The following is a 27,385-nucleotide window of genomic DNA, read 5'->3' on the forward strand; positions in this document are numbered from 1 at the left end:
CGTGGCAGGCGCGGGGCGGGGCCGGGCGGCGCAGTCCGGGCCGGGACCTTCGCGCCTGCGCGCTGCGGCCGGCGCTAGGACCCGGATTTAAAGAGACAGGCGACACCAGCGCGGCGGCGGAGCGCGGCCTGGGGGCGCCGGGTCGGAGGCCTTCGCTGGGTGCCGGAGCCGGGAAGGCAGGTGAGCAGCGGCGCGGCGGGTCTGGCGGTGGGGAGGCAGGCGGCCCGGCGCGAGGTCCGGCGCGGCCGGGAGGCGCCCCCCGCTCCTCCCCCGCCCGCCGCGGAGTGCGGGCACACCCTCGGTGACGTGGCGGCCCCCCGGGAGCCCACGGGGCCGGCACGCCGCTCCCCGGACCCCCAGGGTCCACGCCGAGGAGGGTGCCCCCGCGGGGCCGCTCCGGGCCCGGCCGCGTCCCTTTCTCCCCCAGCCCTGGCGGTGTCCCCGGGCCCCCGGTGTCGGCCTCCCGGGAGCCCCTGCCCCGAAAGCCCCGCGGGCAGGTCCTCCAGGAAAGGCGGCGGCGGAGGCTCTCACCCCCCGCCCGTGCAGCCCGCGAGGCCGGGCCGGGGCTGGGACCCGCCGCTCTCCTCCAGGCAGCGCCGCCGGCTCCTCGCGGCCCGCGCCGCCCGCCCGCCCGGGCCTCCGCACCCCTTAGCGCAGGGCGCGCCTCTCCCGATGGGTGTGGGCTGCTTCGTCAACAGCTCCGAGGAATGTCCTCGGCTCCTTTGTGAGCCTGCCGTACATGCTTCCCTGTCCTTCACCTCCTGGTCCTTCCTGTTTATTGATTTTTAGAGAGAGGGAGGGAGGGAGAGAAACAATGATGGGAATCAGATTGGCTCCCTCTTGCACGCCCCCTACTGGGGGATCCCGTCTGCAACCCGGGCATGTGCCCTGACCAACCAGGAATGGAACTGGGACCCCTCGTTCGTGGTCCATGCTCAATCATCGAGCCACACCGGCCAGGCTCTGTGGGTCCTAACCTTTTGGAGGTTGGAGAGGTTTTTTTGTGTGTGAATTTCATGGAAATCATAGAGTGCTCCAAAAAAAAAAAATGCATTTATGAATATGCACATTTGGTATACATTTTTAAGGCGTTCACAGTCCACCCCGCACAAACCACACACCAGCCCGTCCATGGACTCAGTCTAACTTCCCGAACCATTCTGGGAGGCAGGTATGATTTCCCCTGTTTTAGAAATAAGAAAGCTGAGACTCAGCCCTAGACGGTTGGCTCGTAGACCCTCCGAATGAAGCATCCAGGCTTCACATTCCAGTCAAGGGCTCCTGTCCCCAGCCTGGTGAGGGAGTGTGCAAGAGGCAACCAATTGATATCTCTCACATCGATGTTTCTCTCTCTCTCTCTCTCTCCCCACTCCCTTCCACTCTCTCTAAAAATCAATGGGGAAATAGTCTTGGGTGAGAATTAACAACCAAAACAGACTCAGGCACTTCTCAAAGATAACATAACCCTAAACTGTAAGGTCACACTTGCACTCTCATCCTCCATTCCCATCCACCTGCTTTCCCCTGCATCACATCGCACTACGTTAAGTGAAGTCTGCTTTTCATTCTATGTAACCCAATAGCAGTTTCACACAAAGTGTACAGGTTGGAGTAATTTCCAACCAGTAATTTAAAATCAGACCTATGAAGATACTTCAGAAAATAGGAACCTAAGAAAATGAGGGGATACCATGCACATATTATTCCTGTTTCCATTGGGATTGATTCATCCGTTCCTTTGATCTTAGATAAGATACTTCAGCATTCCCTGACTCAGAGTTTCTGAAATATAAACAGGCTAATTGCACATCGGGAGCCTCTCAGTGTGCCCAGCTCTGTTCTAAAGGCTTTCCTCTTAGAGTGACAAGTCCTTGAACTTGGCACAGTTATTATCCACACTTTACAGCTGAGGAAACTGAAGAAAGGAGAGGTTAAGTAACTTACCAGGGTCACACAGCTAATGAGCTAGGACTTGAACACAAGCAGTCTGATTCTAAGGCTTCCTTTAATTGCTTCCCAAAATAGGGCTTCTGATTAAATTACTGATCTACATAGATGTGGCTTAGTTTCCAAGGGTGGCATATATCTATACTTCACATTAAAAACATGGAGCCGGGCCTGCATGGCTCAGTGGTTGAACATTGACCTATGAATCAGGAGGTCACAGTTCAGTTCCCAGTCAGAGCATTACATGCCCAGGTTTCGGGCTAGACCCCCATTGATGTTTCTATCTCTCCCTCTCCCTTCCTCTCTGATCAATAAAAATGTATTTTAAAAATACAAAACTTCATGGGCATGTAATTTTTCTTGGTGATTAAAAAAAAAAAAGCTTCAGGTCTTGTAATACTTAGGGTCATCATTCATTTTGAGTATCGGGTGTTGCTGATGGCCTGAGAAAAGCTTTTATGTTATTTGGATTCTCTTGATTGTGACTTGCTAATTATATATGTGTACATTAGATAATTGAATACTATGCAGACTGAATTTTAGTGTATTAGAACTCTTCATCCTCATCGGCATTAAATCTTTTATCCATTGGGAAGGGTTTGATGAGTCGGCATAGACTGTATAGGACCTTGGCCTTGGAGAATTTGAAAGCCTAGCTCCTCGTTTATATCTCACCTTTTCTGCCTCTCTCCCTTTTTGTGCAGCTGTATGACTTGGACTCTCAAGATCCTCTTCCCACCGACCCTCCGTGTGCTCCGCCGAAAAGAAGTCCGCCTGTTCCGAGAACATCTCCGGCCAGACGCGAAACTGTTCAGCCAGCGGTCCGAAACCGATTGGCTTCATGGGCGCTGCCTCCAGAAGAGCAAGCCCGTTCTGCCCTTTCAGAAAGGCAGTCTGAGACCACGTGCCACCTGCCTTGCCTTCTCGCCGGGGTCGCATGTGGGGCTCTGCAGCGGGCCCTGTGAGATGGCCGAGCAGCGGTTCTGTGTGGACTATGCCAAGCGCAGCACAGCTGGCTGCAAAAAATGCAAGGAGAAGATTGTGAAGGGCGTGTGCCGCATCGGCAAGGTGGTGCCCAATCCCTTCTCAGAGTCGGGGGGTGACATGAAAGAGTGGTACCACGTCAAGTGCATGTTTGAGAAACTGGAGCGGGCCCGGGCCACCACAAAGAAAATTGAGGACCTCACGGAGCTGGAAGGCTGGGAGGAGCTGGAAGATGCTGAGAAGGAGCAGATCAGCCAGCACATTGCAGGTGGGGTGAATACTGCTTTCTCATCTCACTGGTGCTGAGAGAAAAAATGACAAGGAGAGTAGAGGCCAGTGTGTATCTGTCTACCTCCTGTTAATTTTATTTGAAAATGATTTCAAATTCACAGAAGAGTTGCCAAGAATAAAAGTAGTACAGAGAGCATTTCTATTCCCTTCACCCAGATTTACCTTTCGTTGACATTTAACTGTCTTTGGTTTATTGTCTGTGTTTATGTATGCTCTCTCTGTTACTCTCTCCTTACACACACACACACAGTTTAAGAATAGGAACATTCTCTTATGTGACCATCCCACATACAGCTAGCGACTTTAGTAAATGTATTCTTTATAATAGTGTAATTTACCATCTGTATTCCAGTTTTGCCCGGTTGTTAATATCTTTTATAGCATTTCTCCCCCTCCAGGATGGAATCCCTGTCTTATGATGACGAATTAAACTTAGTACTATCTCTTTGGCCTCCTTTAATCTGGAACATTCCAGTCTTTTATTACATTGACATTTTTGAACAGAATATTTGTTGGTAGATCAGTTTTTTCTATCACTGTATTTTCAGTTTGGATTCACAGATAACTTCTTTTTCCTGGTGGCTGATAATTTTAGTATGCTTTATTAATGTACAGTTGTGAGATTCTTTGAGCTGGTTTCTGTGTCCTGAGTGCCTTTTTTCTTGTTTTTTTTAAATGTTTTCAAGTACTCCCTTACTCTCTGGCATGACAGGATGCTCTTAGGTTTACCTTCTGTGTATCCTCTGCCTGCCCTGGGATCCGCCATTCTCTGAAGAGTCCAGGTTCCTGTTAGTGAGGAGTGGCATTAGAGACCAAAATCTGAATGCCATGTGTCCTTGTTGCCCCGAGGTATCTTTGGTAGAACTAGAAAATGTATGTGTGTAATGAAACGCACATACACAAACACATATAAATAATAAAGGCTCATCTACATGCATATTTACATTAATGTCTATTTTAGAAATCATATACTGATACTTCCAAATCCAATTAGTCCTTTATGACCATCAGTGAAGTAATATTTAAAGTAATACTCATATCTTCAATTAAATATAGTTTTTGTCACTGTAGGAGGACTCTGTGGCTCTAAAAATGGACATCTATCCTTGTTTTGTTTTGTTTTGTTTTTATCCTTGGTTTTTGAGAGGGGAAAAAGACATCCAGGAGAGAAAACTTCTCGTGTATATATACCTTTCTCAAGCTCCCTGTCCTCCTGTGCCCTGCCTTAGCCATTGGGCTCAGCCTGTTGCTCCTTGGCCCATCTCATTCCGAGGAAGGAAAATATACTGTCACAGCTCAACTCAGTGGCCAGAAGTTTTCCTTCTCTGCCCTTTTCACTTACTTTCTTGTGTATCTATAAATTGGGGCTAATTCCATGAAAATACTTGGGAACCTCAGCATCTATTGAGATAATGATTTCTGATTTCCCCCAAGTAATCTGGAGATTATTATATGTGGAATAAGAGGTAGAGAGTGTTGATGAAAATGTAAGCTATTAATAAATAAAGGGTAACTGGGCCTTTTGTCCCCAGAACACCCTTTCCTATAACCATATTACCAGGTACCTCCACCTAGACTGCAATCAGCCTTGGGGTAACGCCATGGTTACCGAGCAAGGCTGTAAGAGCAGTTGATAGGTCGTTTGGAAACTTTCTCAGGGATCTTCTGCTGAAGGCTACTTTCCTTTCTTTTGGGGTCCTACAGATCTGTCTTCCAAGGCAGCAAGCGCGCCAAAGAAGAAAGCTGTTGTCCAGGCTAAGCTGACAACCACGGGCCAGGTGACATCTCCAGTGAAAGGGGCTTCACTTGTCACCAACACCAATCCCCGGAAGTTTTCTGGCTTTGCAGGTAAGCTAGGTCAGGTCCTCCTTTTATTCGTTATCCTGTTTGGGACTGTGGCTAAGAGTGAAATTCTGTCTCATTAATAATTTGCTTCCATCTGAGCAGAGACAGATAATGCTAATTCGCAACCCTCTACCAATATTGCATTTCTTTGTATACTTTATTGTAACAGAAAGATATTTGCTTTGTGATTATATTTCCCTTCGAAGTAGTTACTTGGGTCAGACAGCTTATTATAACCTGCCCTTTACTTCCTTGTTTTGTTTTGTTTTTATAATGAAAGAATTTTGAAAAATTGCTTCCTTAAACTTGCCCAAACTAGAGATGAAAGGAGAAGGCAGGTAGCATACATGCCTTATGTAACAGACCGTAATGGGCAAGGGAGGGGCTTTTACATATGCCGTTTTTGTTCTTCAGTTAACTTAGAAATTACTTTCATTAGGTCTAATTTGTAATGAAAAGTTGATATTCAGGTTTATTATGGAATTAGGATTAATTAGTATTAGTATTAATACTGAAGTCTGTTTAACTCCATCACTTTTCCCCTACATCCTCTTGTGCCTTATTTGGGAAACATTGTCTGACTAACTCAGGTATGGAAAATGAAGCCAAAACACATGGACACAGGAGTTGTTTGGATGGTAGCTTTATGTGAGTAAAAGAAGCCTAGACTTGAGAAGACTGGGTCCTGGTTCCAGCATCGGACCCAACAGCTTGCTCAGGGGATCAAGTCACTCCACCTCTGAGCCTGTGTGGCCTCATGGGAGAAGTGGGAATGGCAGCACCTGCCTCCGGTATCTCACAGTGTTGTCACGAGAATATGAGAGAGAGGTTGTAAAAGGGTGCCTGAGTCTATGGGATTTTTATTAGTTTAAATCCTGAGGTGCTTTTTCTGTGTTAATGGTAGGCCAAAGGTAGAGAACAGTTCACGTGGCCATCAGGACAGCATGTTTCTGGAAAGGCCCTGGTCCTGGGGAGGGAATTTGGGAGAAGTTGAGGGAAACAAGGTGATCTGGTTCTTGCTGAACATCAATGCTTTGAAGATTTGTCCACTAGCATCCTATTTAGACTCCAGATCAGAGATGAGGATGCATTTATAATTTACAAAGCCAGAGCTGCAGTGTACATCAGCAAGCTGCTTGCTAATGACTCTGCTGCAAGCTTGCAAAGTGAAATTTGTTTTGTGAATTGTCCCAGAGACCTAGAGGGGATCACTGAAGAGGTGTACAGTTATTTTGGGGTGTCTGGAAGAAAAGCCCTGCTCGTTGGCAACCTTTAAGAAAGAAAGGAAAGTGGTGATGGGGGTGGCCTAGGTCTTCTCATCAGGAAGAAGAGCTTGAACTAGATGATATTGTGGCTTCTTCCAGCTCTGACAGTCTGCGGTAGCAATGATTCCACGTTGACTAACTCGTCCTTTGATTTCTTCCTCCTTCCTCATCCCAACTTGTCGGGGGTCAGCTTTACATACAACTGCTCTGAGACCTCCTGGCCACTTTTGGCATGAGGTGGCCTTTGTTCTCTGGAGTGCTCATATAAAGAGATGCTCCTCCCCTGGTCCTCTGCTTGGGTGAAGCCACTGTTTCTTTGCCATTAATAGCTGTGAGATTTGGGGAAATTACTTTACCTTCATTTCTTTACCTATAAAATGTGATATATGTACCCCACAAGCTATGTTGGGGGATTAAGTGAAGCTACCTATAGGGCACCAGTAGAGTACCTGTTGGTTTCCCTTTCCTCCTTCTCAGTAAAGAAGAATTAATCATCTCTGATGTTTCCTCTCCAACAGCCAAGCCCAACAACTCTGGGGAAGCCTGCTCAAGCCCCACCCCTAAGGCAAGTCTGTCCTCAAGCAAATGTGACCCCAAACACAAGGATTGTCTGCTGCGGGAGTTTCGGAAGTTGTGCGCCATGGTGGCTGACAATCCTAGCTACAATTCAAAGACCCAGATCATCCAGGACTTTCTTCGGAAAGGCTCCGCTGGAGGTGAGGCTGGAGCATTCTGGGTGGGCTTTTCCTCTAGAGAGCTCAGAGCCATGGCCGGATTCATGGCCATGTGAACTGTACAGTTGCACAGGTTGAATGCTCTGTATATTTTTTTTTATACACACACACACACACACACACACACACACACACACACACTAGAGGCCCAATGCATAAAATTTGTGCAAGGGGCTCAGCCCCTGCCACCATGGCAGCTGCCTCTTGCTTCCCAGGGGCTTCTGCTGCCTCTGCCTTGGCTCCCCACCGCTTCGGCTTCGTCCAGAAGGTCATCCGGTCTAATTAGCACATTACACTTTTATTATTATAGATTTATTGACTTCAGAGAGGGGAGAGAGATATAGAAACATCAATGGTGATAGAGAATCATTCTTCAGCTGCCTCCTGCACGCCCCACACTGGGCATGGAACCTGCAACCCGGGCATGTGCCCTGACTGGGAATCGAACCGTGACCTCCTGGTTCATAGGTCAACGTTCAACCACTGGGCCAAGCCAGTTGGGCCAATTTTTAATAATTTTGAACAAAGAGCCCCACAACTCCATGTTTATAACGGGCCCCACCAAGTATGTAGCCAGTTCTGCTTTGAGCACATTAAAATCTTTCTTCCCCTGCCCTGATTCACTGTCCTGCATGTTTGACTAGGTTTTTGTGAATCACTGCACAGCTTGGAATAGAAACTTCCAACTCTGCTTCTTCCATTCACCTAACAAGTCATCATTGAGCATCTACAATGTGCTCATCGCAGGGGACACTAAAGTGAAAGTCACGGCTCTGCTCTGTGGGAGTTCACCCAGGGGCCACGGTAGGGGAGGCAGACACACGAACCCCAAACACTGGCCTCCTGCTGTCTGAAGTGCACAGCTGCTGGAGCAGCACAGGCAGCAATGGAGACATCCCTCAGTTCCTTGAGTTTATGTATTTACTTGTTTAAGCTCCTTTCGTCTGTCTCCAGATGGTTTCCACGGTGATGTATACCTAACGGTGAAGCTGCTGCTGCCGGGTGTTATTAAGAGCGTTTACAACTTGAATGATAAGCAGATTGTGAAGCTCTTCAGCCGCATTTTTAACTGCAGCCCAGATGACATGGCCCGAGACCTAGAGCAGGTCAGAGGGAAGGGAGCGTGGGCGGCACTCCAGGTGGGGTTCCGCCAAGCCCGGCACCTGCCATCTCTCTTTCTGGTCGGGCACTGGCTGTTTCAGGAACTGAAACCCGTTTGAGCTAGCTTCTGTTCTGAGAGAGCTGAAGGGGAGGCTGCAGCTGTTAGTTTCATAAGGTTTTGAGGATTGAAGTCCTATTACTGCTGAGCCACGAAAGCCAGTGCTCGAGGTCCGGGATTTAAGACTTCCTGCTATCTCTCCTGGGGCTCTTTTTGGACCCTGTTTTTTTCTTGCTTCTTCCCCTCTCCCCCATAACTTGGGCTTACCGTTCAGCTTTGGTGTGCCCATGGCTCTAGCCCTGGCACCATGGAAAGTTTCTGTCTGAGCATCCCTCTCCCCCGTTATCTGATGACCATATCTGTCTCTTAGTTCAAATTCTAACGGGAATCAGATTGGCTCAGCCCTGAATTAGTCCTTGTGTCACTTTTCAGCTAAGGCAGTTGGCCAGATCCTTTAGTGAACGGAGGTACTCCTTCCAGACACCGGGTGGGATCAGTGTGTGTGAGCTGGGGATAGGAGCGATGATTGAAATCTCTTCGGGTCCTAGGGATTGGGGATACCCTTGGCCAGTTTGGGGTTGCAGCAGTGGCGTTTTGGTTTTTGGAGACAGGGTGACGTGTCAGAGACGATCAGAGTCTTCTTTGAGCAGAGCAAGTCTTTCCCCCCAGCCGCCAAGAGCCTCCTCACCATCCAGGAGGTGGATGAGTTCCTCCTGCGGCTCTCCAAGCTCACCAAGGAGGATGAGCAGCAGCAGGCCCTGCAGGACATCGCCTCCAGGTCGGGGGGCTGCCCAGTGGAGAGGGGCGAGGGGAGATGGGATCACTGGGAGGAAGGTTTGGGGATCAGAGCTCTTCAGAGACCACGTTGAATGTGCCTCCTCCTCCTCCCCCAGGTGTACAGCCAATGACCTGAAGTGCATCATCAGGCTGATCAAACACGATCTGAAGATGAACTCAGGTGCAAAACACGTGTAAGTACTAGCACCTCTGACAGCCTAAGCTGCCAGCTTCCTTTGTTGCCAGCTGGTGTCAGGACTTTGGAGGCCCATCTGGATTTGAATCCTGACCCTACCTTCTTCTTTTCTGGGGGACCTGTCACATGGCCTCGCTCAGCCTCCGTCCCCATATGTAAGTGGAGGAAACACACCTTCTCACAGGAAGCATAATGCCAGTCAGTTGCCCCTCCAGCCCCCACTTGGCTAGAGCAGCATCCACATAGGCACAGAGTCTCAGAAGAGCTCGCTGTCCATGCTCTTTTCTCCTGTGACGGTCTTACAATAGGACATAGCCCCGCCCCCTCTCTCCTCTGTGAGGACAGCCCACTGTCCAAAGCAGTACGGTCAAAGGCAGGGGGTTTGTATCTGTGCTCCTGTCCACATCGGCAGGTTAGACGCCCTCGACCCCAACGCCTACGAAGCCTTCAAAGCCTCGCGCAACCTGCAGGACGTGGTGGAGCGGGTGCTCCGCAACGAGCAGGAGGTGGAGCAGGAGCCCGGCCGGAGGCGGGCTCTGAGCGTCCAGGCCTCGCTGATGACCCCGGTGCAGCCCATGCTCGTAAGGAGGCTGCTCGGGCCCTGCCTTCTCCCCCTCCCTGGGTCCCCTCTCCTTCCCTGGGAGATGAAGGAGGGTGCGAATGCCGATTTCCTCCCCCACCCCCAAGGCCGAGGCCTGCAAGTCCATCGAGTATGCGATGAAGAAGTGTCCTAACGGCATGTACTCTGAGATCAAGTATGACGGGGAGCGAGTCCAGGTGCATAAGGACGGAGACCACTTCAGCTACTTCAGCCGCAGCCTCAAGCCCGTCCTCCCTCACAAGGTCAGGCGCCTTCCTTCCTTCCAGGACTGGTTTTCCCTTCTGCCTCTCAAGACTCAGGGCCGGCGTGCCATAGCCATGCCGGCTCTGCTCTGCCATAGGTTTGTTTTGTGTTTGTTGAGTAAATGAATGAATTCACTCATTCATTCTTGGACTCTTCTAATGATGAGGGGTTGCTCAGGAGGCCAGCCAGAGCCCAGACCGGGGTTAGTCAGCACAGAGCCCCAGGGGACATTGGTGCTTCCCCTGCCCACAGGGAAGGTGGGACAGAGAGCCTGTTAGGAACTGTCAGAAACTGGGGCTCTGCTTCGATCAGAAAAATCCAATTCCAAGCATCCTTTCTTACCGCCTTGAAGATGGCTCTGGGTTCAGAGCTCTCACTCAGAGAAGTCTCTCTCGGGTTTCCTTGCTGCTCCTAAGGGGGTTCATTTCTTTCTTTCCATCTTTTCCCATCCAGTCTGTTCTCACCCCTCCTCCCCAGATCTCTGCCTGCCCACCTTTGCTGCCTCCCTTCCTGTTGGCCTGCCCCTCATTGTTTCTTCCTTTTCCGCCAAACTCCTCGGTAGCCCATAGAAAAGGACTCAGCAGGGGCCCGCCTCCCCCTGGGTCTGGGCAGGGCTCTGAAACAGCCCCTCCCCTCTGTCCGGTGGCTGACAAGGCCTCGGTCTGTCGTCCAGGAGCTGGGCTTCCGTGTGTTGGTGTGTGTTCCTGCTGGGGCCTGGGCTTTCTTTCTGTGGCGTGGCCTCGGTCCTGCTGCCTGCTTCTCCCTCACTCAGTGCGTCTTCTGCCTCCAGGTGGCCCACTTTAAGGACTACATCCCCCAGGCTTTCCCTGGGGGCCACAGCATGATCTTGGACTCTGAGGTGCTCCTCATCGACAACAAGACAGGCAAACCATTGCCCTTTGGGACGCTGGGCGTGCACAAGGTACTGGCTCAGGGCAAAGGTGCAGAATGAGTGTGTGTCTGTGTGTGTGTGTGCGCGCACTGAAAGTGGAGAGCGATCACTCACTTAGGGTTGGGCTTATTCTTCATTTCTGAACTGTTTCTCAATTAACCCAGAGTTTAAGTCTTCCTTTTTTACATAAAAAGGATCTAGTGTTGGGAACTATTATTGGGTTGGTTTCTATTCAGGACCATTTGCTAAGTGCCCTTATGGACCAGGGACCTCAGAGCACAAATAGGTGCTTCAGAAGGTCTCTAGAAGTAACTGTATTACCCATTTTATCCTCTCATCTATTTTTCCCCTGTACCTACTACCCTCCTCTGCCCTTACAGAAAGCTGCCTTCCAGGATGCTAATGTCTGCCTGTTTGTTTTTGATTGTATCTACTTCAATGATGTCAGCTTGATGGACAGGTGAGGAACCTATTTTCAGTTCTGGGTAGGGAGGTGGGGAGTTCGGATTGGAAAGGAGGGGAGAGAAGGGGCTGGATGGCATACCTCTGTGCCCAGGAGCTGGGCAGGGCAGGGCCAGGGGCAGTGGCAGGAGAAGACAGAGGTAGCACACTTGAGACACATCAACTCCCCATTTAGTGCTAGGAAGAGAAGAGATGACTAGGCCTCATTTCTGAGAGCCTAAGTCACAATCCCGCCCCCAAACTTTCTCTGCTACAGCAGAATGGACCACTGACAAAAATAGACCGTGCGCACAGTAGGGTTTCAGTTTCTCCAACAGCACCCATGGGGACATGAGGCAGATGGTTTTCACTCAGAGGTTTTGCCTTCCGAGAGGCTCACAGCAGGAAGCTTATGATGGGAGGGCGGGGGGCGGGGATTGTGGGCGAGACCATTTTAGGAAGAACTAGCTGCCTCCAAATTCTTAGGCTCAAGAAGCCAGTACTGGCCTCTTCCACACTTAGAAAGTGTACCCATGTCACTGCCCCCACACTGGCTCACATCCTTGGGCGTGGAGGGGAAGGGCAGAGGGAGGGAGAAAGAAGTGCTGAGGGTAGGAGTTGGGGTTTGGGCTTCAGGTCCTGAGGCCTATAGTCTGCTGACCCAAGAAACAGCCAGCCTTGGACCTGGGGTGAGGCAGGTGCCAGGGATAAAAAACAAAGAGTAGGCGTCCTTTTTTGGGTGGGACCAGAATTCATACAATCTGTTTGGGCTGGAGGCCAGTTCTCCCATGATTCAATGACGTAGAAACAGGAACTATAGGATGAGGTGACTCTCTGCCACAGCTCACATTGCCTGGGAGGGAGCCCCCGTAGCCTTGATGGGCAGAATGTTAGCCACAAGGGCTTGGAGCCGGGGCACAGTGTCATGAAGCAGTATGTCATTGTGTCCCTTCCTCTTTAGAACTAATGGGGGTGGGAGGATCCTGGCCTGACCGGCTCTCGTGCCCCCTGTAGGCCTCTGTGTGAGCGGCGGAAGTTTCTTCATGATAACATGGTTGAAATTCCCAACCGGATCATGTTCTCAGAAATGAAGCAAGTCACGGTGAGAGAAGACCCACCTAGACAGCGCCCAATGGCTTGAAAGCGGGGCGGAGAACCCCGTGGGCCCGATGTGACTGGATGAGTTATTTTATGGGGGCTGCTGATGTGCATGTGTTGTCTCCTAGTCTCCACCTGGGAAGGCAGGGCATGAAACCTCCGAGATGGGCTTTCTGTGTCTCAGAGACACAGCGTCTTGGCTTGGAGACACAGGGCGTCCCTGCTCTGCAAACCCTTTGTTCTGTGTATTCAAGTCAAGGTGTTTCTACATAGCACCCTCTCAATTCTCATACCCACTCAATCCTCAGCATCTTTCCTCTTATCCCTCAGAAAGCATCCGACCTGGTCGACATGATAAACCGGGTGATCCGAGAGGGCCTGGAAGGGCTGGTGCTGAAGGACGCAAAGGTAAGATGGTCCCAGGCGCTGCCTTCTCCTGTACACAGCCCTCCCTACTGAGCCCTTCCAGCCCTGGCCAGGAGGTGGCAGTGGTGGCCTGCGGTGTTGGGGATGGGTGCTGAGGGGCATCTTTCCAGGGTTTGGACAGCTCTGTCTGGATCTAGAGAATGGGTTGCTGTGTCTCATGTAGTGCTGGAGCCCAAGGGCTCTTCCCTAGAGAGGGATGGGCAGTGGGCAGTGGAAGGTCTGATATGTTGTGTGAAGAGTTAAATCCCGCCCCTCATCGCGTTTCCATTCTAGTTTGTGGTCTCTCTCTTGCTTCCCCTCAGGGTACATATGAGCCTGGAAAGCGGCATTGGCTGAAAGTGAAGAAAGACTATCTGAATGAGGGGGCCATGGCTGACACCGCTGACCTGGTGGTCCTTGGGGCCTTCTATGGGCAAGGGAGCAAAGGTCAGGGTGGCTCTGGCCTTGGGCAGATACTTCTTTGAAAGGCACCACTCGGTACGGGCTGGCCTTTTACCGGTTTGATTTGCCAGCAAGGCCAGTCATGACTTGCAAAGTTCTGGATCAGCGAGCGGTTCCCAACTCAGCCCATGTCACCTCAGCACAGCGACATCTGAGAGCTAAGGGCTTGGGCAGGCAGGGGTCAGACAAGAATAGCCTGTGCTGGCCCAGCACAAAGAAACGCCACCAACCAAGGGGCCTGGCAGCCTTCTCCTCAGAGAAAATCTCAATTTCCTGGCTGGAGGGAAAGTGAGGTCTGAAGAACTAGTACTCTTAGGACCTACTGTGTGGCAGGCACTGTTCATTTCCTTTCAGTCCTCACCAGAGCCCAACAAATTGTGTGATTATCCCTAATTTACCGACGAGGAAATTGGGGCTCGTAAAGGTTAAACTTACACAGAGAGTAAGAGGTAGACCCAAGAGGTGAGCTCGCACTCTGAGGCCAAGGCCCTGGCCCACTGCTCGCCAGCAGGTGGGTGGGGCGGGCAGAGAGAGCTCCCTCCGCCCACAACCCAGTCCTCCCTCCTCCCAGGTGGCATGATGTCCATCTTCCTCATGGGCTGCTACGACCCAAGCAGCCAGAAGTGGTGCACAGTCACCAAGTGTTCGGGAGGCCATGACGACGCGACGCTCGCCCGCCTGCAGAAGGAGCTGGACATGGTGAAGATCAGCAAGGTAGGGAGACCCGCTGGCCCCAGCCCCGGCCGGCCCTGGTCTCAGACAGGCCGCACTTTTGGGACCGCAGGTAGCGTTTATCTGTGTTCATGGGAGCAGTGTAGGCCTTCAGCGTCTCCAAGCGCCTGCCTACCTTGTGGGAACGGCTGCAGGCCCTCCAGGTCACCCCCTCTCTGGGCAGGGAGGACCCCACGAGCTGAGGGTCAGCCTTCTGTGCTGAGTCACCTCTTCTCATAGTCCCATGACTGGGAGAGGGTGAAGTCTGGTTTGGGCTTGGGAATAACCCAAGACAACATCTCTTTTCCTCCAGGATCCCAGCAAGATACCCAGCTGGCTGAAAATCAACAAGATCTACTATCCCGACTTCATCGTCCCAGACCCGAAGGTATCAACCCAGCGGCCTGCGGTCCTTCAGCCCATAGAGGAGGCTTGCAGATTCTCTAGGGCCGCAGAGATGCCTTCTCAACCTCATTGGCAGTCCACCCAGGGGCAGGGGTCTGGGCTGCGCAGCCAACACCGAGAAATCCTCCTCACTGGAGAGGGAGAGACTGCCCGCCCAATCACAGAGGTCTGCTCTAGGAGTGACCTGGCCCAGGCCCTGCTCCCAGTAAGAGAAACTGAGGCCAAAGAAGACAGAACTTCCAAGGTCACACAGCAGCAGCAGCAGCAGCAAGACATGACCCATCCCCCGCCAGCCAGGGCTCGAGTCCTGTCTGCCCTGCTCCCACCCGGGGGGGTGGTAGATGCTGCCTCTTACCCGTGTGACCCGGCTTCCTCCTCACAGAAAGCTGCCGTGTGGGAGATCACAGGGGCTGAGTTCTCCAAATCCGAGGCTCACACCGCCGACGGCATCTCCATCCGGTTCCCTCGCTGCACCCGGATCCGGGATGATAAGGACTGGAAATCTGCCACCAACCTCCCCCAGCTCAAGGTGCCAGCTGCACGTGTGTCCTCCGCCCGTTGTCCCAGCCTTGAGACCGTGGGCATGCGGCCTGTTCCCATGTCCTCTGCTGTCTTCTTCCCATTCCACCGACAGGCAAGGGCAGGTAGAAAGGGACACCAAACTGCGGCGGGGCCAGGAGCACAGCGCTGGGCCCCCGGCTGGGTGCTGGGTCCTAGAGCGAAGCTCCTACTCTCTCAGCATCCCGCTGAGGGCTCGGCCCCAGGCTAGTCTCTGCGTTGTTAATAAGAACAGAATAGTACAGTGATTTGTACAGATTACTCGGGAAACAGAGCCAAAGTTTAGAAAGGTGTCCGGGAAGCCGGCTGCTTTTCCCTAGGGATTGGTCTCTCCCCTGTCTGTTCCCCAGCCACATGTGCCAACAACAGGCTACCAGACCACCTCTGAGGCCGTCCTCCCTCCCCTCCCCCGCAGGAACTGTACCAGCTGTCCAAGGAGAGGGCGGACTTCACTGTGGTCGCTGGAGACGAAGGGAGCTCCACTTCAGGAGGCAGCAACGGAGAGAATGAGGGGCCGCCTGTGCCTAAGAAGGCCAGAACCTCCCCCAGTCAGTCCTCCCCCAGTGCCAAGAAGGCCGGAGGGAAGCTGCGCCACCCCAACAGCAAAAACGGTAAGCAGGGAAGGGCAGTGTGAGGTGGACATCGAAGGACAGGACCCAGTCTCCCATTCCAGCTCTCGGATCATGTGATTCTTTGTCCAAGCAGCTGACATTGACTGCACTCCTGTTGTGTGTCCAGCCACGGGCCAGGGTCCATTCAGCTGGGTGCCCTCCATTGCTCAGAAAACCTGTGACAGGACTGGGAGAGCCATCTCTGGGCATTAACTACCTGTGAGCTCTCCCTTCTCACCCTGCTATCGCAGAGCAGGCCTGGCCCTGTCTGCTGGCCTGACCTCGGACCACTGTCACTCCCCTTCCCCTCTCCTTACCCCACGCGCTCTCCTGCAGGCCACACGCCGGCGGCAAAGCCTTCCCCTGTGAAAGGGGCGGAGAAGCTGGGCACGAAGTCTGCTGTGAAAGTGGGGCAGAAGCGGAAGGCCTCTGACGAGACCCCGTGCCACGCCAAGGTGAGGGTGAGGAGTGCACCAGGGGCCGGTTTGGTCCAGGGCCTCATGTTCCCAACAACCTGCACTTGAACTTTGAGAGATGAACAAAGGTGTTTTGGGGACTAATGGCCTAACCCCTCCCCTCCTCAGCTGCTCTACCTGTGCCCTCTCGTTGCCTTGCAGAGGCGGCTGGCCAGGGAGCCGAGAGGAAGGAGAGCTGTGTCTGCAGGCAGGAGGTAGACAGCCCAGCCCAGCCGAGAGGCTGCAGGGACCCACCCGGCTGCTGATCCCAGTCACAGTTGACATTAAAGGGGAGAGAGCCCAGTGTGGGTGTGGGAGTGCAGCGGTGTGAGTTTGTGCTCAGGGCGGGTGCAGGGCCAGCCAGCAAGGAGCGGAGAGGGCACGCATTGGCTTTTTCCCCTTGGAGCTCCCTCAGGCTTTGACTACACCACCACTTACTGAGGCCAGAAACTAGGCTCAACCCTGGGGATGCAGGTGGCCCAAAGGGCAGATAGAGAAGCAAGCCTTTGGTCACTGGAGAGTGTGATCACCCCACCCACACCTGCCAGAAGTCCGGCAGCTCCGGCCCTGCCCGAGGCCCAGCAGACCTGGGGGAGCTTTGCTCTTCCCCTACCTGAAGCCCTTGCATCCATCCACAGCAGTGAGCTGGGCTCCTGGCCCCCGTTCCAGCTATTGGTGCAGTGGACTGCTTGAATGAGCATGTCACTGCCCACCAATCCCTGGATGGGCCTTAGAGACATGGACTTTCCCCTTCAGGCTCCAGTGCTGGGCGTCTCCTCCTTCCTCTACAGTAGGGGTGTCGAACTCAATCAGAGAAGGGGCCAAAATCTAAAATCCAGCCTAAATCACGGACCGAATGGTTTACTGAACAGTCATAAACTGACAATGTCATAAACTGACAGCGGAGTGCAGTGATGACAGCGCGGTGCGGGCCACATTGCAAGGCCTGGCGGGCTGGATTTGGCCCGCGGGCCTTGTGTTTGACACATGTGCTCTACAGCAAGCATGCCAAACTCGTGGCCAGCAGGCCACATGCCTCAGGTTTGACATGGTCTGCAGGGATGGAGGAATGACATGGCCTCAGCCATACATGTGCCGGGTAGCAGGCATAAGACCCCAGCAGGTCTCCATCCCAGTGTTCTCTGAAGTGTCTGGAGGATGGGGGTGTTGGTGTCTGTCTTTTCCCCAGTAAACCTTTTCCAGTCATGTTCTGACCACTAGCGAGGCTCCCTACATCTCTGCTCCTATTCTCACCCTCCTCTGGCCTATGCTCATCTGAGTGGAGACCCACCTGCCCAGCAGATTGGCCCCACTTCCCACCCCTCCCTGACCCTGTGCATTTGCAGGCGCAGGTGCTGCTGGACATCTTCACTGGGGTGCGGCTCTACCTGCCGCCCTCCACGCCAGACTTCAGCCGGCTCAGGCGCTACTTTGTGGCATTCGATGGGGACCTGGTACAGGAATTTGACATGGCCTCAGCCACCCATGTGCTGGGGAGCAGGGACAAGAACCCTGAGGCCCAGCAGGTCTCCCCAGAGTGGATTTGGGCATGTATCCGGAAACGAAGACTGGTGGCTCCCTGCTAGGACTGCTGCCTCTCCTCTCCCTTCGGCCGACCCTTCCTGGCCGGGGCAGAACCCGGCCGGACAAGGATGGACTTCCTTCTCCAAGCAGCGCGTCTTCCAAAACCCACCCGCCGTGCCCGGTCTCCAGCAAGAGTCAGGTGCTCCGGTGCCACCAGCAGTCACTGCCCTGCTGGCTGGTGGTGGTCTTCCAGATCTAGGTGCTGGTTACTGTCTTTTAGTGTTCTGTAAAAAGGGGCCTTTCTTCCTTTTTAAAATAAAATATCTTGCAGTTATCTCTGCCCTTCCCCCACTGCCACTCCCTGTAAATCCCTAGTGACTAAGGAGTGAAGGCTGGGCTCCCGAAGGTCTTCCTTGCCTGCCCCTTTCACTTCCACGCTCCTTTTAAAGTTCTTTCTTGGACTGCCCTCCCTCAGAAATGATGCTTATATTTGGCAAAACATGCATTCAGTCTGGCCCTTTTTGCCAGCAATGAAGCCTCATCTGAAAGGAAACAAATTAATTTTATGACTTCGTTGTCTGGTTCTCCTGTTCCAGGGTATGGGCCTGCTCTGAACCAGGATCAGGTAGGAGAGGGGGGCCTTTCTGAAGGAAAGGGAGGTTTGGGCTGCTCCTCTGGGGGAGACAGGCTCCAGGAGGATCAGCCTCCCCACCAGCTGGAACTAAGACTGCTCTTGCGGATAATCCCAGGGACAAATCTACCCAGCCTGCTTACAGGAAAGACTCCTGTGCCACCCGAGACTGACTTTTTTGAATAAAAGGGAAACATTTCGTGTACACGAGTGCTGTTCAATAGAACTTTTTGCAGCAATGGAAATGTGCCTTAGATCTTAACACGAGTTAGCCGCATCAGCTGTTGAGCATTTGAAACGTGGCCTAACCCAACTTGATCACATGTGGTAGTGACTACCACACTGGTTAGTGCAGGGAGACCTGGTTTGAATCCAAGTCCTGATAATTAATAGCTATAACTTTACACGTTATTCAACATCTAAGCCTCCAAAAGAATGGGGTTAGGAATTGCACCTAAATCATGGAGTTACTGTAGAGAGTGAATAAACTCAAGGTAAGTTCTGAAAGCACTCGGCACAGCCTCGCCGCGTTGGGAAAATCGACAGTGGCATGCATGTTCAGACCCTGCCCAGGAGAGGCCTGGCTCAGCACTCGCACAGCCGCCTGTGACCGCTCACATGGCCGCATGCAGCTCACAGGTGGCACCTGGTCCTACACGCTCCTGTGTTCTCAGGCCTGCTTCTTCTGCGGGTCCGCTCCCTTTTTTCATAGTAAGCTAGCAGGCCTGTGTCCTCCCCTGTGAGGGGAAGAGAACTCAACCTCTGGAACTTTTGTCTGGGCCTGTAGTTGAGAACCACCATCCAGCCCTCCTGGTTTGCGCAACGAAGGCAATATATTCTGCAGGAAGGCCATCTTTAACCCATTGACCTGGGTCTCCACCTGCTGGTTGAAATGTGTTGGGAGGCGGAAGCAGGCGGGGGCGGTGCTGCCTTGTCTCTGGCTCAGGACATTGGGTGGTTTTGAATAGGCACCATTCAGTCTGGCTTCAGTATTGGGAATAAGACACCCTTTTTATTCTATCCGCAGTGGAGACAAAAGCTGATCCTCTGAGCACTGACCTACATAAATTTCCACCCCCTTCTCCAGCCTCCAGGCCAAACAACTGGACAGGGCAGCAGAACAAGGCACTCCTCCCCTGGAGAATCTGCCAAAGGACACTGTCGCTGCCCTTTGGCCCGACTGACCAGCCCAAGCCCCGCCTGTCCTTGGGTGCTTACACTCACAGCCGAGGGGTGTGCTTGCTGGGTGCTCTCTTCCGTTCACTGTTTAAACTGCTTTCTTTCCAGTCTTCCTAACATGAGACTTTTTTTTGAGTTGCTGAGATTATACCATATATACAACTCTGTTTCCTTTCATGTATTTCCATAGACCTTGAGCCTTTGTAAGCTGTTGCTTGGCAGCAGATAGAGGTCATCACAGTGCTCAACGGGTCAGCAGCCCCGAACAATGAGGACAAAAGGCTGTGGCTCAGCCTCAAGCCTTTACACACTGGACAAGTCTCAGTCACAGGGCAGAGCTGCACCCAACCTTGCTCTCCCAAAGGCTGCATTCTCGGGAGACCCTGCCCCCGGGCACTTGATCAAGGAGGTGTCTGCAGGCCTGTGCACACACAGCAGCCTGCCCACAAGGCTGGGCCAACCTCGGAGCCGCTCCAGCTGCCACAGCTGTGTCCAAAAGCCGCCATCCATCTTTCAGGGTCACAGGAAGCCTGAACTGGACACACTGGCTGTCCTCAGACTGTTCTACACATCACCTTTTTGAAATTTATTTTTATTGATTTCAGAGAGAAAGGGGAGGTAGAAACATCAATGATGAGATAATCGATTGGCTGCCTCCTGCATGCACTCTACCTACACACACTGTACTGGGGGGACTGAGCCCCCAACGAGGGCATGTGCCCTGACAAGGAATCCAACCATGACCTCCTGGTTCACAGGTCGACACTCAACCACTAGGCCATGTCGGCCAGGTCATTCATATATCATATATATAAAATCTTTAAGGCCCATCTCTCACCAAATCAGTGGCAATGTTTGAACTCACTGCTTCTTCATATTTGGTCTTATAATTGGTCCTTTTTCTACCCAGCTCCCATCCTCATCTAGGCTGTTCCAGGCCTCTCCCTCATGGTAGTGAGCTCTTAAGTCACAACAACACTTAAGCTTCAGTTTCCTTGTCTGTGGAACAGGGCTGTCTTGACCAAAGCCACAGGACATGACCCAAGCATCTCCAACAACAATGCTGTCTTAAGTGCATCCTGTATGCGCACACCTGGGATTAGCCTGTGGCTGATCAACTCGTGTTGGTCTTAACTATCAGATCTCTGGCAGCCTCACACCAGATCGGACAGGCATCTAGAATGAAACTTTATTACAAAATTAAAAAGCAGAGATCTGTAACAAAAAATACACATTTGGGTTTGTATTACACCCAAGTCTGAGAGAATCTTAATATAAGCCACTTGAAGTAACACATTTGCATCCAAAAATTTTCAACAAATTTATACAATATTATTGAGCGCTAATTCCTGTACAGCTTATTCTTACTAGCTTGGATCCAAGTATTCAAACATCATGAACCAGTCAGCTCTCTTGTTTTAAAAGTCTCAACTGAAGTTTCTCAATCACAGCAAAAGCCAAGAAATAACTGGAAGAATCATGTTTCCATGATAAAATTAAGACCAAAGATCCATGAGGGGCCGGGAAGAGTATTCAAGGATAAAAATCAAGTTTTCTAGCTAGGTTAGATAGTAACTAAAATGGGATCTTGGAATTCCCAACTTTTATTTGGTGTAATAAGATACAAAAAAAAAAAAAAAAAAAAAAATCAGGATTGCTTGACACTATTTTCCTTAAGAGAAAACCATCACCAAAAGAGGTTAGAAGACAAAGGCAAGTTCTTTCTCCAAGATGAGTAAATGACATCAGTTCTAATTCTTACTGAGGTTACAAACGAACCATTACCATATTATCTTTAACTCATGTTAGGAGGGAAACTGGGAGGCAGGGAGAGGTAAGGCCTGAGCAAGTTTTAAGTAGGAAGAGAACCAGCTTCTACCCTGAAGTTATTGCTAGAGGTTAACTGAGTTGCATATACATAGACCTGCTTCACAATGGAACTGAGTAGATGAATCCTTTGCTAAACTGGTAGGCATTGTAAACTATAGTATTGACTGTCCAGCAAAAAAATGTCTTCACCGGGAAATCTCCATTCCCCCGGTTCCTACAAAGGCTATGGCCCAGAATTAAATCATCCAGGACTTGGTAGAATGTTGAGGTAAGTGGCCCAGTGATTAGCTGACAACTACTTGATGAAATTTGGTTTTCCTACAGGGGGTTAGTGGTTGATGATGGAGGGAAAGCCAAGTATGTCTGAACCAATGAACAGGTCCTCTTGGAGGTTTCCCACTGCTTTCCAGAGTTACGATTGGTTCTTATCTTGGCTGCATTGGGGGGAGGGTGTCTGCCAAGGCCCTCGGTGTTTAGGGTGTGCATAGATCATCCATTGGTGACGGCAGCACACCCAGCTCCTCGGAGAGCATGTATGCTTGTGCTTGGCTAAGCTGGCCCAGCAAACGTTTCTTTAGCCCTTTGGTTCTTCCAGGGCTGTAAAGACCCTAAGAGGGCTCGAGAACACGACCTACTCATTGCACGCTCCTTCCTACGAGCCCAGAGAATGCTTCTTCCTCATGTACCCCCAAATCAGTACACTGAGAAAGGAAATAGGAGGGAGTCCCCACCAAGCTGGGGAGCTAAGGCTTCCACTGTCTGCTCAGGGCTGAATCCAGCCTCATTCGGTGCCTCTGATACCTGGAGGGGCTCTGTGACGCACAGATTTGGTCCCAGGAACTTATGAGAAGACTGGCTAGAGAAGAGCTAGGCTCTTTGCCTAAGTCTCGATGCCTTGAGTGAAACCATGTTTAAATCTTGTGGGAAAGAGAGACTTCTTTCACAGGGGCAGGGGGCTTAGAACTGTCTGTTGGAGAAGTCAAAGTTAAGCAAAAAGCCTTTGATTCCACCACACACTCTCCCTTTTCTCCAACTGAAATGAAGGATGGTGCTAAGTCGGGCCCCAAGAGAAGCAGAGATGATCCAGGCGCCATCTCACAGACACTGGGACTTCCCAGCAGTTTGGGAACCAGATGCTTCGCTGGCGCCCAAGGTCAGGTTGGGAGACTGACAGCTAATCCCAGCACTGAAGGTAGCAGCTCTTAATGACTTGGAAGGTTTTCAATAGCACTTGTGTTTCATTTTTTACCAGAGAGAAGTTGACTGGTCCAAACTCTGTCCTAGGGAGAATCATTATTGGTCTAGTAAGCTAACATCCTTTTGGTCTGAGGAAACACATGGATTTTAGGCAATGTAGCAAGAAACTTTAGCAAAGGCAGGTTAAAGCAGAGAAAGCCAGTGAAACCAGAAATAAATCCAAATGTGCTGGGGAGGAAGAGAACCATTTCTACCAGGACTTCTGATTGGTGAAACACAGCCAGCAGCTTAGGGGGTGGGGTCTAGGAGGAAGGGGGAAGGTACGATACGGTCCAAGTTCTGGAAAGTCCTCTCTCCATCAGTTTCCATCACCCGAGATCATCGAAACAGGGACTTGCCCAAGCGATCTACACGTCCGCACTGCCGCAGGCTCTGCCAGCCCAGAGGTGCTCCTCCTGGCAGGACAGGCATGCGCAGAGGTGACGGCATCTTTGCTTGCCCTGGTCTTGGGAACACTGCAGGTTTTCTTGTCAGCCTGCCCCTCTGCAGCTGCCAACCCTGAGCCCAGAAACCTCGCACTGTGTCCCTGTAAGGCACTGAAGAAGCCGGTACCAAGCCCTCAGGACCGGAAGACGTGCACGGCTCGGATCACGTACTGCCGACAGATGGGACACTCGTTCATGCGCTTGCCGCACTTGGTACAGGTGACCATGTGGCCACACTCCAGCAGGACACAGTCAATGGGCGAGTCCATGCAGATCCTGCACAGGTTCTCTTCCTGGCTGGGTGGCACTGCTCCCCCTGGACAAACACAGGGCGGGAGAGGGCACAGTGAGTGTGTGGAGGTGGGAGAGCACAGGCACACTATGAACAAACTCCTCATGCCACACACCTCCCCTCAGCCAGGACCCCAAGGAAACACTCCTCCAGTAACTAGTTCAGATGCTCTAAGCCGCCTCCACAGACCAGGCTTTAGATTTGAAGAACAAAGCCGCCTCCACAGACCAGGCTTTAGATTTGAAGAACAAAGTATTTGTAGATCAAATGCCCCCCAGAACATGAGAACTAAATAAGCCAAGTCCTCAAAACTCAAAAGAAATCATTTTCAGACAATTGCTGCTGTGATACAGAGAGTGAATGGCACTTAGGGACTCATTATCCCCTGAGGCAGAACATGCTGAAAAGATAAAAAGTGGTTCAGAGAAGTTAAGGTATAAATGCCACTGTAATGAGTGATTAAGGATCGCAAGGCTTACCTGTAAACATATCCCCAATTTAATAAAGCCAAGGACTGGGGTGTGTGTGTGTGTGTGCCTGTGCTATCTCACAATCTCCCCTGCCTCCCAGGCGTCCTCAGAAACTTCCTTGTACATGAGCCCAACAGATTATGCAGGTCCCTCTCTGTGCTGCACCCACAGGACTGCATGCGTACTTCCAGGAATGCTCAGCATACAGGGTTAGAATGTCTGAATTGGCCTATTTCTCTCTCCCACTATACTATGAGTTCCTTAATCCAACAAATTCATTCCATTTCTACAGTTGCATACTTAGCATTTGCTAAGTGCTCTGAGGTCAGGTATTCATCTTTGAATCCCTAAAACGCCAGTCATGTGGTAGGTGTTCTCAAAACGTCTAATAAATTAACATCTCCCCAGGGAATAACAGCTCACACTTACGAAATGTGTGCAGGGACCAGACAAGGAAGGTCCTGAGAGCTTTGCATATTTTAACTCATTGAATCCTCACAAAACTACGAAGTACCTTCTCTTACTACTCATGTTAAATATGAAGCAACTGAGGCCAAAGAGTTACGTGGCCTGCCCAAGGCACACATCTGCTAAATAGAGAAGCCAGAATTCAGATCCCAGGGGGCCTTCTGGGCAGTGGCCTAAGGGCAGGGACTACCAAGATGGTATTAAATGCTCAGTGCATAGAATTCCTGACAGCTCACCCTCTTATCTGAGTGGTGAGATACAGTGGGCCAGTATCCTAGTTTAGCTGCACAAACAGAAAAACCTTCATGTCCAAAACCCCAGACACCCCAGCCAGGTAGCCTGGACGAGGTAGCCATAAATAGGGAACTGGAATGTATCAGTCACCTCTACCATTCCCAAAAGTCACCTCCCCCACCCACACCTTCCCCCATCCCTACCCCTCTGGGGCTCTGTTGCTTCCTGTTTCCTGAACTATTCAAAAAGGCGGGCTGGCTGTGAAAGATCATGAGACCTGCTTACCCCTTTGAGGAGCTATTAGCCCTAACCAGGAAGGTTTGGAAAGGGCTGAACTACACAAAGACCTAAAGTGAGCAGGAATAACGGACAGAATGTCATCCCTGATTACTTCTCTCGGGAATAACAATAAACTCATCAACTCGGTTGCCACATTCTCTCAGGAAAAGAAAGGAAGACACCAAGAGGATCAGCATGATCGTGGCACCAAGGCGAGGGAGTAAATCTAGACCCCCAAACGGTTTGGGGAAACTGAAGAGAGCTCAACTCTTGATAAGTTATCAGCCAGAAGACTCTGTCCCAATTTAAGCAAAAGGCCATTTTACTAAGTAATAATTCGGAGTCTTCTGAAAGTTTCAAAATGCTCTGCAGTCTCTTACACCATTCTAAGAACGTTCTCTCTTGGGGAGGAGCTCAACCATAGAGCCTTGAGGCTTTCACAAAGGTATACCAGAGCGTTTCAGAATGATGCCAAATCCCGTCAGATTCCCGCGGTGCATTCTGGGAGTACCCAAAGGCTGGGGCGGCCTTTAACACACAGGTGGATGTGTGGCAGCTGAGGTGGGATATGCACCTGCCTGATCTGTCCCAGGGCAGCTCGAGCCACTGCCCAGCCCTGGACAAACCGGGCTCTCTCAGATCACCACCTTTCTTGTTGGTACGGAAACTGTTAACCAACCCCAGTGATTTCCCTGAAGATGAGAACGGAGTGCAGGGGAAGGTGTGCCTTAGTACTAAGAGAGTGAAAATGAACCGAATGTGGCACCCGCCACCCCTCGCTTTGGTAAGTACTTCACACATGCTGGCTTCTGAGCTCTGATAGCCCAGAGCTGTGCCCATCAGTCTGCCCCCCCTATGCTGCCCTGGGAATTTCGAAAGATGCCGAGAAGCCCTGGCTCTCAGAGAATTTCCTCACACCCTCTGTCCAGATGTTGGCATGCTCAGACTTCTACTGGGGCTGAAGGAGGGGAAGGAAAGCAGAGCTAAGGGCATGAGCCATTTCCAAACAGAAGCAAATACATACCATTTTGGTCTTCGGCACCACACACTGAAAAGGAAAGAGAAAGAAGACTGAATATGTGATGATCCCGGGAAAGCCTCCAACCTCCCTGACTTCATTTCTGATCTCTGCTCTTTCCCTGCTGGGAACCAGGGTGGCGAGAACCCAGAGAAACACCCCCTCCCCACTCACTGCGCACGCCGAGGACTCAGAACGCTCCTGCTGGTGTGTCTGGTCTCAGAATAGGGCGCTCTGCTGGTTTGCATGGACAAACTGCCAAGCAGGAAGGATACTGCCTAAGCACAATACCTGTTCCTAGTGCCTTTTCTTAAATATATTTTTTATTGATTTCAGAGAAGAAGGGAGAGGGAGAGAGAGATAGAAACACCAATGATGAGAATCATTGATCGGCTGCCTCCAGCACACCCCCTACTGGGGATCGAGCCCGCATCTGGAACCCTTGACCAGAATCGAACCCGGGACCCTTCAGTCCACAGGTTGACCTCTATCCATTGAGCCAAACGGCTAGGGCCCATTCCTATTGCTAGCATTAAAGCTAGCATTAAGTCAGGGAAGAAGGTACAGTCTGTTTCCGTCAGCCAGGGCATCCTGATCAAGTTCCCATCGGAAGTTCCCATCTCCTGTTCTCTATGTCCTTACAATGCTAGGGCGATTCTTGGGGTCAGTCCCAAAGGGAAGAATGAACCTGATCAGGTGAATGGGGTCCCCTAACTCCGATGAATTTGAACTCCTGGGAGAGGAGAGCCTGAAATCTGACTTCAAGCACTGTTAGCATGCAAGGAATGGAAATGTTGATGGGCAGGAACTAAATCAGTTGGGAAGGGGAGAGAAGGGAGGGGAAGGGGAGAGGGCTCTAAGTAAGATCATGTCAGGAAATGCAAAGTTCAAAACAGCTAAACACGTTTCTTTCCTGCAGGACTTTCTGCCTTTACCAGTAAAGTATCTACCATGAATCAGCAACGGTGAGTCGGGGAGAGAGCGGGGGAGAGTCATAGCAGAAAGTATTTTTCCGAACTCATGTGATCACAGCTAGATACTTTACTGGAAGTCACCTGAACATGACATCATGTAGAATGATTGGGGAAATGAGTAACAGGAAAAGCCCAGATACTGGCATAACAGTTCTTTACACAGTATGCGCAAGGATTTGCTTCCTAATCTCCCTCCTTCGTAAGTACTGTTGGAGGTAGTCGTGGGTGTGGTGGGGGTGACATACAGAGGGAAAGGCCATGAACTTAGACCAGGAAATTCTCAATTCCAATCTGGCTCTAAAATAGAAAGGGGATGAATAATGCCTATGTCATAGGGTGCTCTGGGGATTAAATAAATGTACACAACGCCTAACCCATTCCTGGCACTCAACTCCAAGTGACAGCTATTATTAGATGGGGCAAACGTGTGAGGGGACCCCTTCCTTGGAAGATGCTGTTATGCTGTGAGTGACAGCTGTCACTCAGTCCCTCACCTAGGTGCTGGAGGCCTTTCTGATCCTTGTACAGCCGCGTCACCCTTTCCATCAGCTCCCACTTTTCACAGCAGCCCTTGTAGTTGACGAAGTTACGAGCCAGGATCTCCTTCAGCTGCCGCACGTTGAGACTTTCAATGTCTTCCAGGTCTGTCAGGTCGGACAGAGAAGCCCTCCGGCCAGGGACGAAGCTGTCCTCTGAGTCGACGGACTGCACAGGCAGAGATGAG

General features: G+C 51.3%; 2 protein-coding genes across 3 annotated transcripts in view; one reads left to right on the forward strand and one right to left on the reverse strand.

The window, feature by feature from the left end:
• Nucleotides 1–69: 69 nt before the first annotated feature.
• LIG3 (DNA ligase 3) lies at nt 70–17,938 on the forward strand. The gene is made up of 20 exons (XM_084863412.1): nt 70–180; nt 2,652–3,199; nt 4,927–5,070; nt 6,851–7,048; nt 8,021–8,172; nt 8,837–9,003; nt 9,119–9,196; nt 9,611–9,779; nt 9,886–10,041; nt 10,833–10,964; nt 11,315–11,394; nt 12,390–12,477; nt 12,804–12,881; nt 13,202–13,325; nt 13,912–14,054; nt 14,365–14,439; nt 14,839–14,985; nt 15,430–15,625; nt 15,962–16,080; nt 17,427–17,938. The coding sequence occupies exons 2-20, from the start codon at nt 2,656–2,658 to the stop codon at nt 17,664–17,666; spliced, it is 3,030 nt and encodes a 1,009-aa protein (XP_084719538.1). The 5' UTR covers nt 70–180; nt 2,652–2,655; the 3' UTR covers nt 17,667–17,938.
• Nucleotides 17,939–20,578: 2,640 nt separating this feature from the next.
• RFFL (ring finger and FYVE like domain containing E3 ubiquitin protein ligase) overlaps nt 20,579–27,385 on the reverse strand; it is a 68,864-nt gene continuing 62,057 nt past the window's right edge. For both annotated transcript variants that reach the window (XM_084863584.1, XM_084863585.1), the window contains exons 5-7: nt 27,156–27,366; nt 25,694–25,717; nt 20,579–23,242 (exon numbers count right to left, since the gene is read on the reverse strand). In XM_084863584.1, coding sequence (XP_084719710.1) covers nt 23,061–23,242; nt 25,694–25,717; nt 27,156–27,366 — 417 coding nt within the window. In that variant the 3' untranslated portion in view covers nt 20,579–23,060. The remainder of the gene's footprint in view (nt 23,243–25,693; nt 25,718–27,155; nt 27,367–27,385) is intronic.

This window comes from Pipistrellus hanaki, assembly GCF_964339955.1.
Source record: "Pipistrellus hanaki genome assembly, chromosome: 16".
NCBI classification, from domain to species: domain Eukaryota; kingdom Metazoa; phylum Chordata; class Mammalia; order Chiroptera; family Vespertilionidae; genus Pipistrellus; species Pipistrellus hanaki.

Coding starts and splice junctions, on each gene's coding strand:
- LIG3 (XM_084863412.1), top strand. CDS start 2,656: ATGACTTGGACTCTCAAGATCCTCTTCCCACCGACCCTCCGTGTGCTC. Junction 10,042..10,832: donor AGCCCGTCCTCCCTCACAAG/GTCAGGCGCCTT, acceptor TTCTGCCTCCAG/GTGGCCCACTTTAAGGACTA. Junction 15,626..15,961: donor CCACCCCAACAGCAAAAACG/GTAAGCAGGGAA, acceptor GCTCTCCTGCAG/GCCACACGCCGGCGGCAAAG.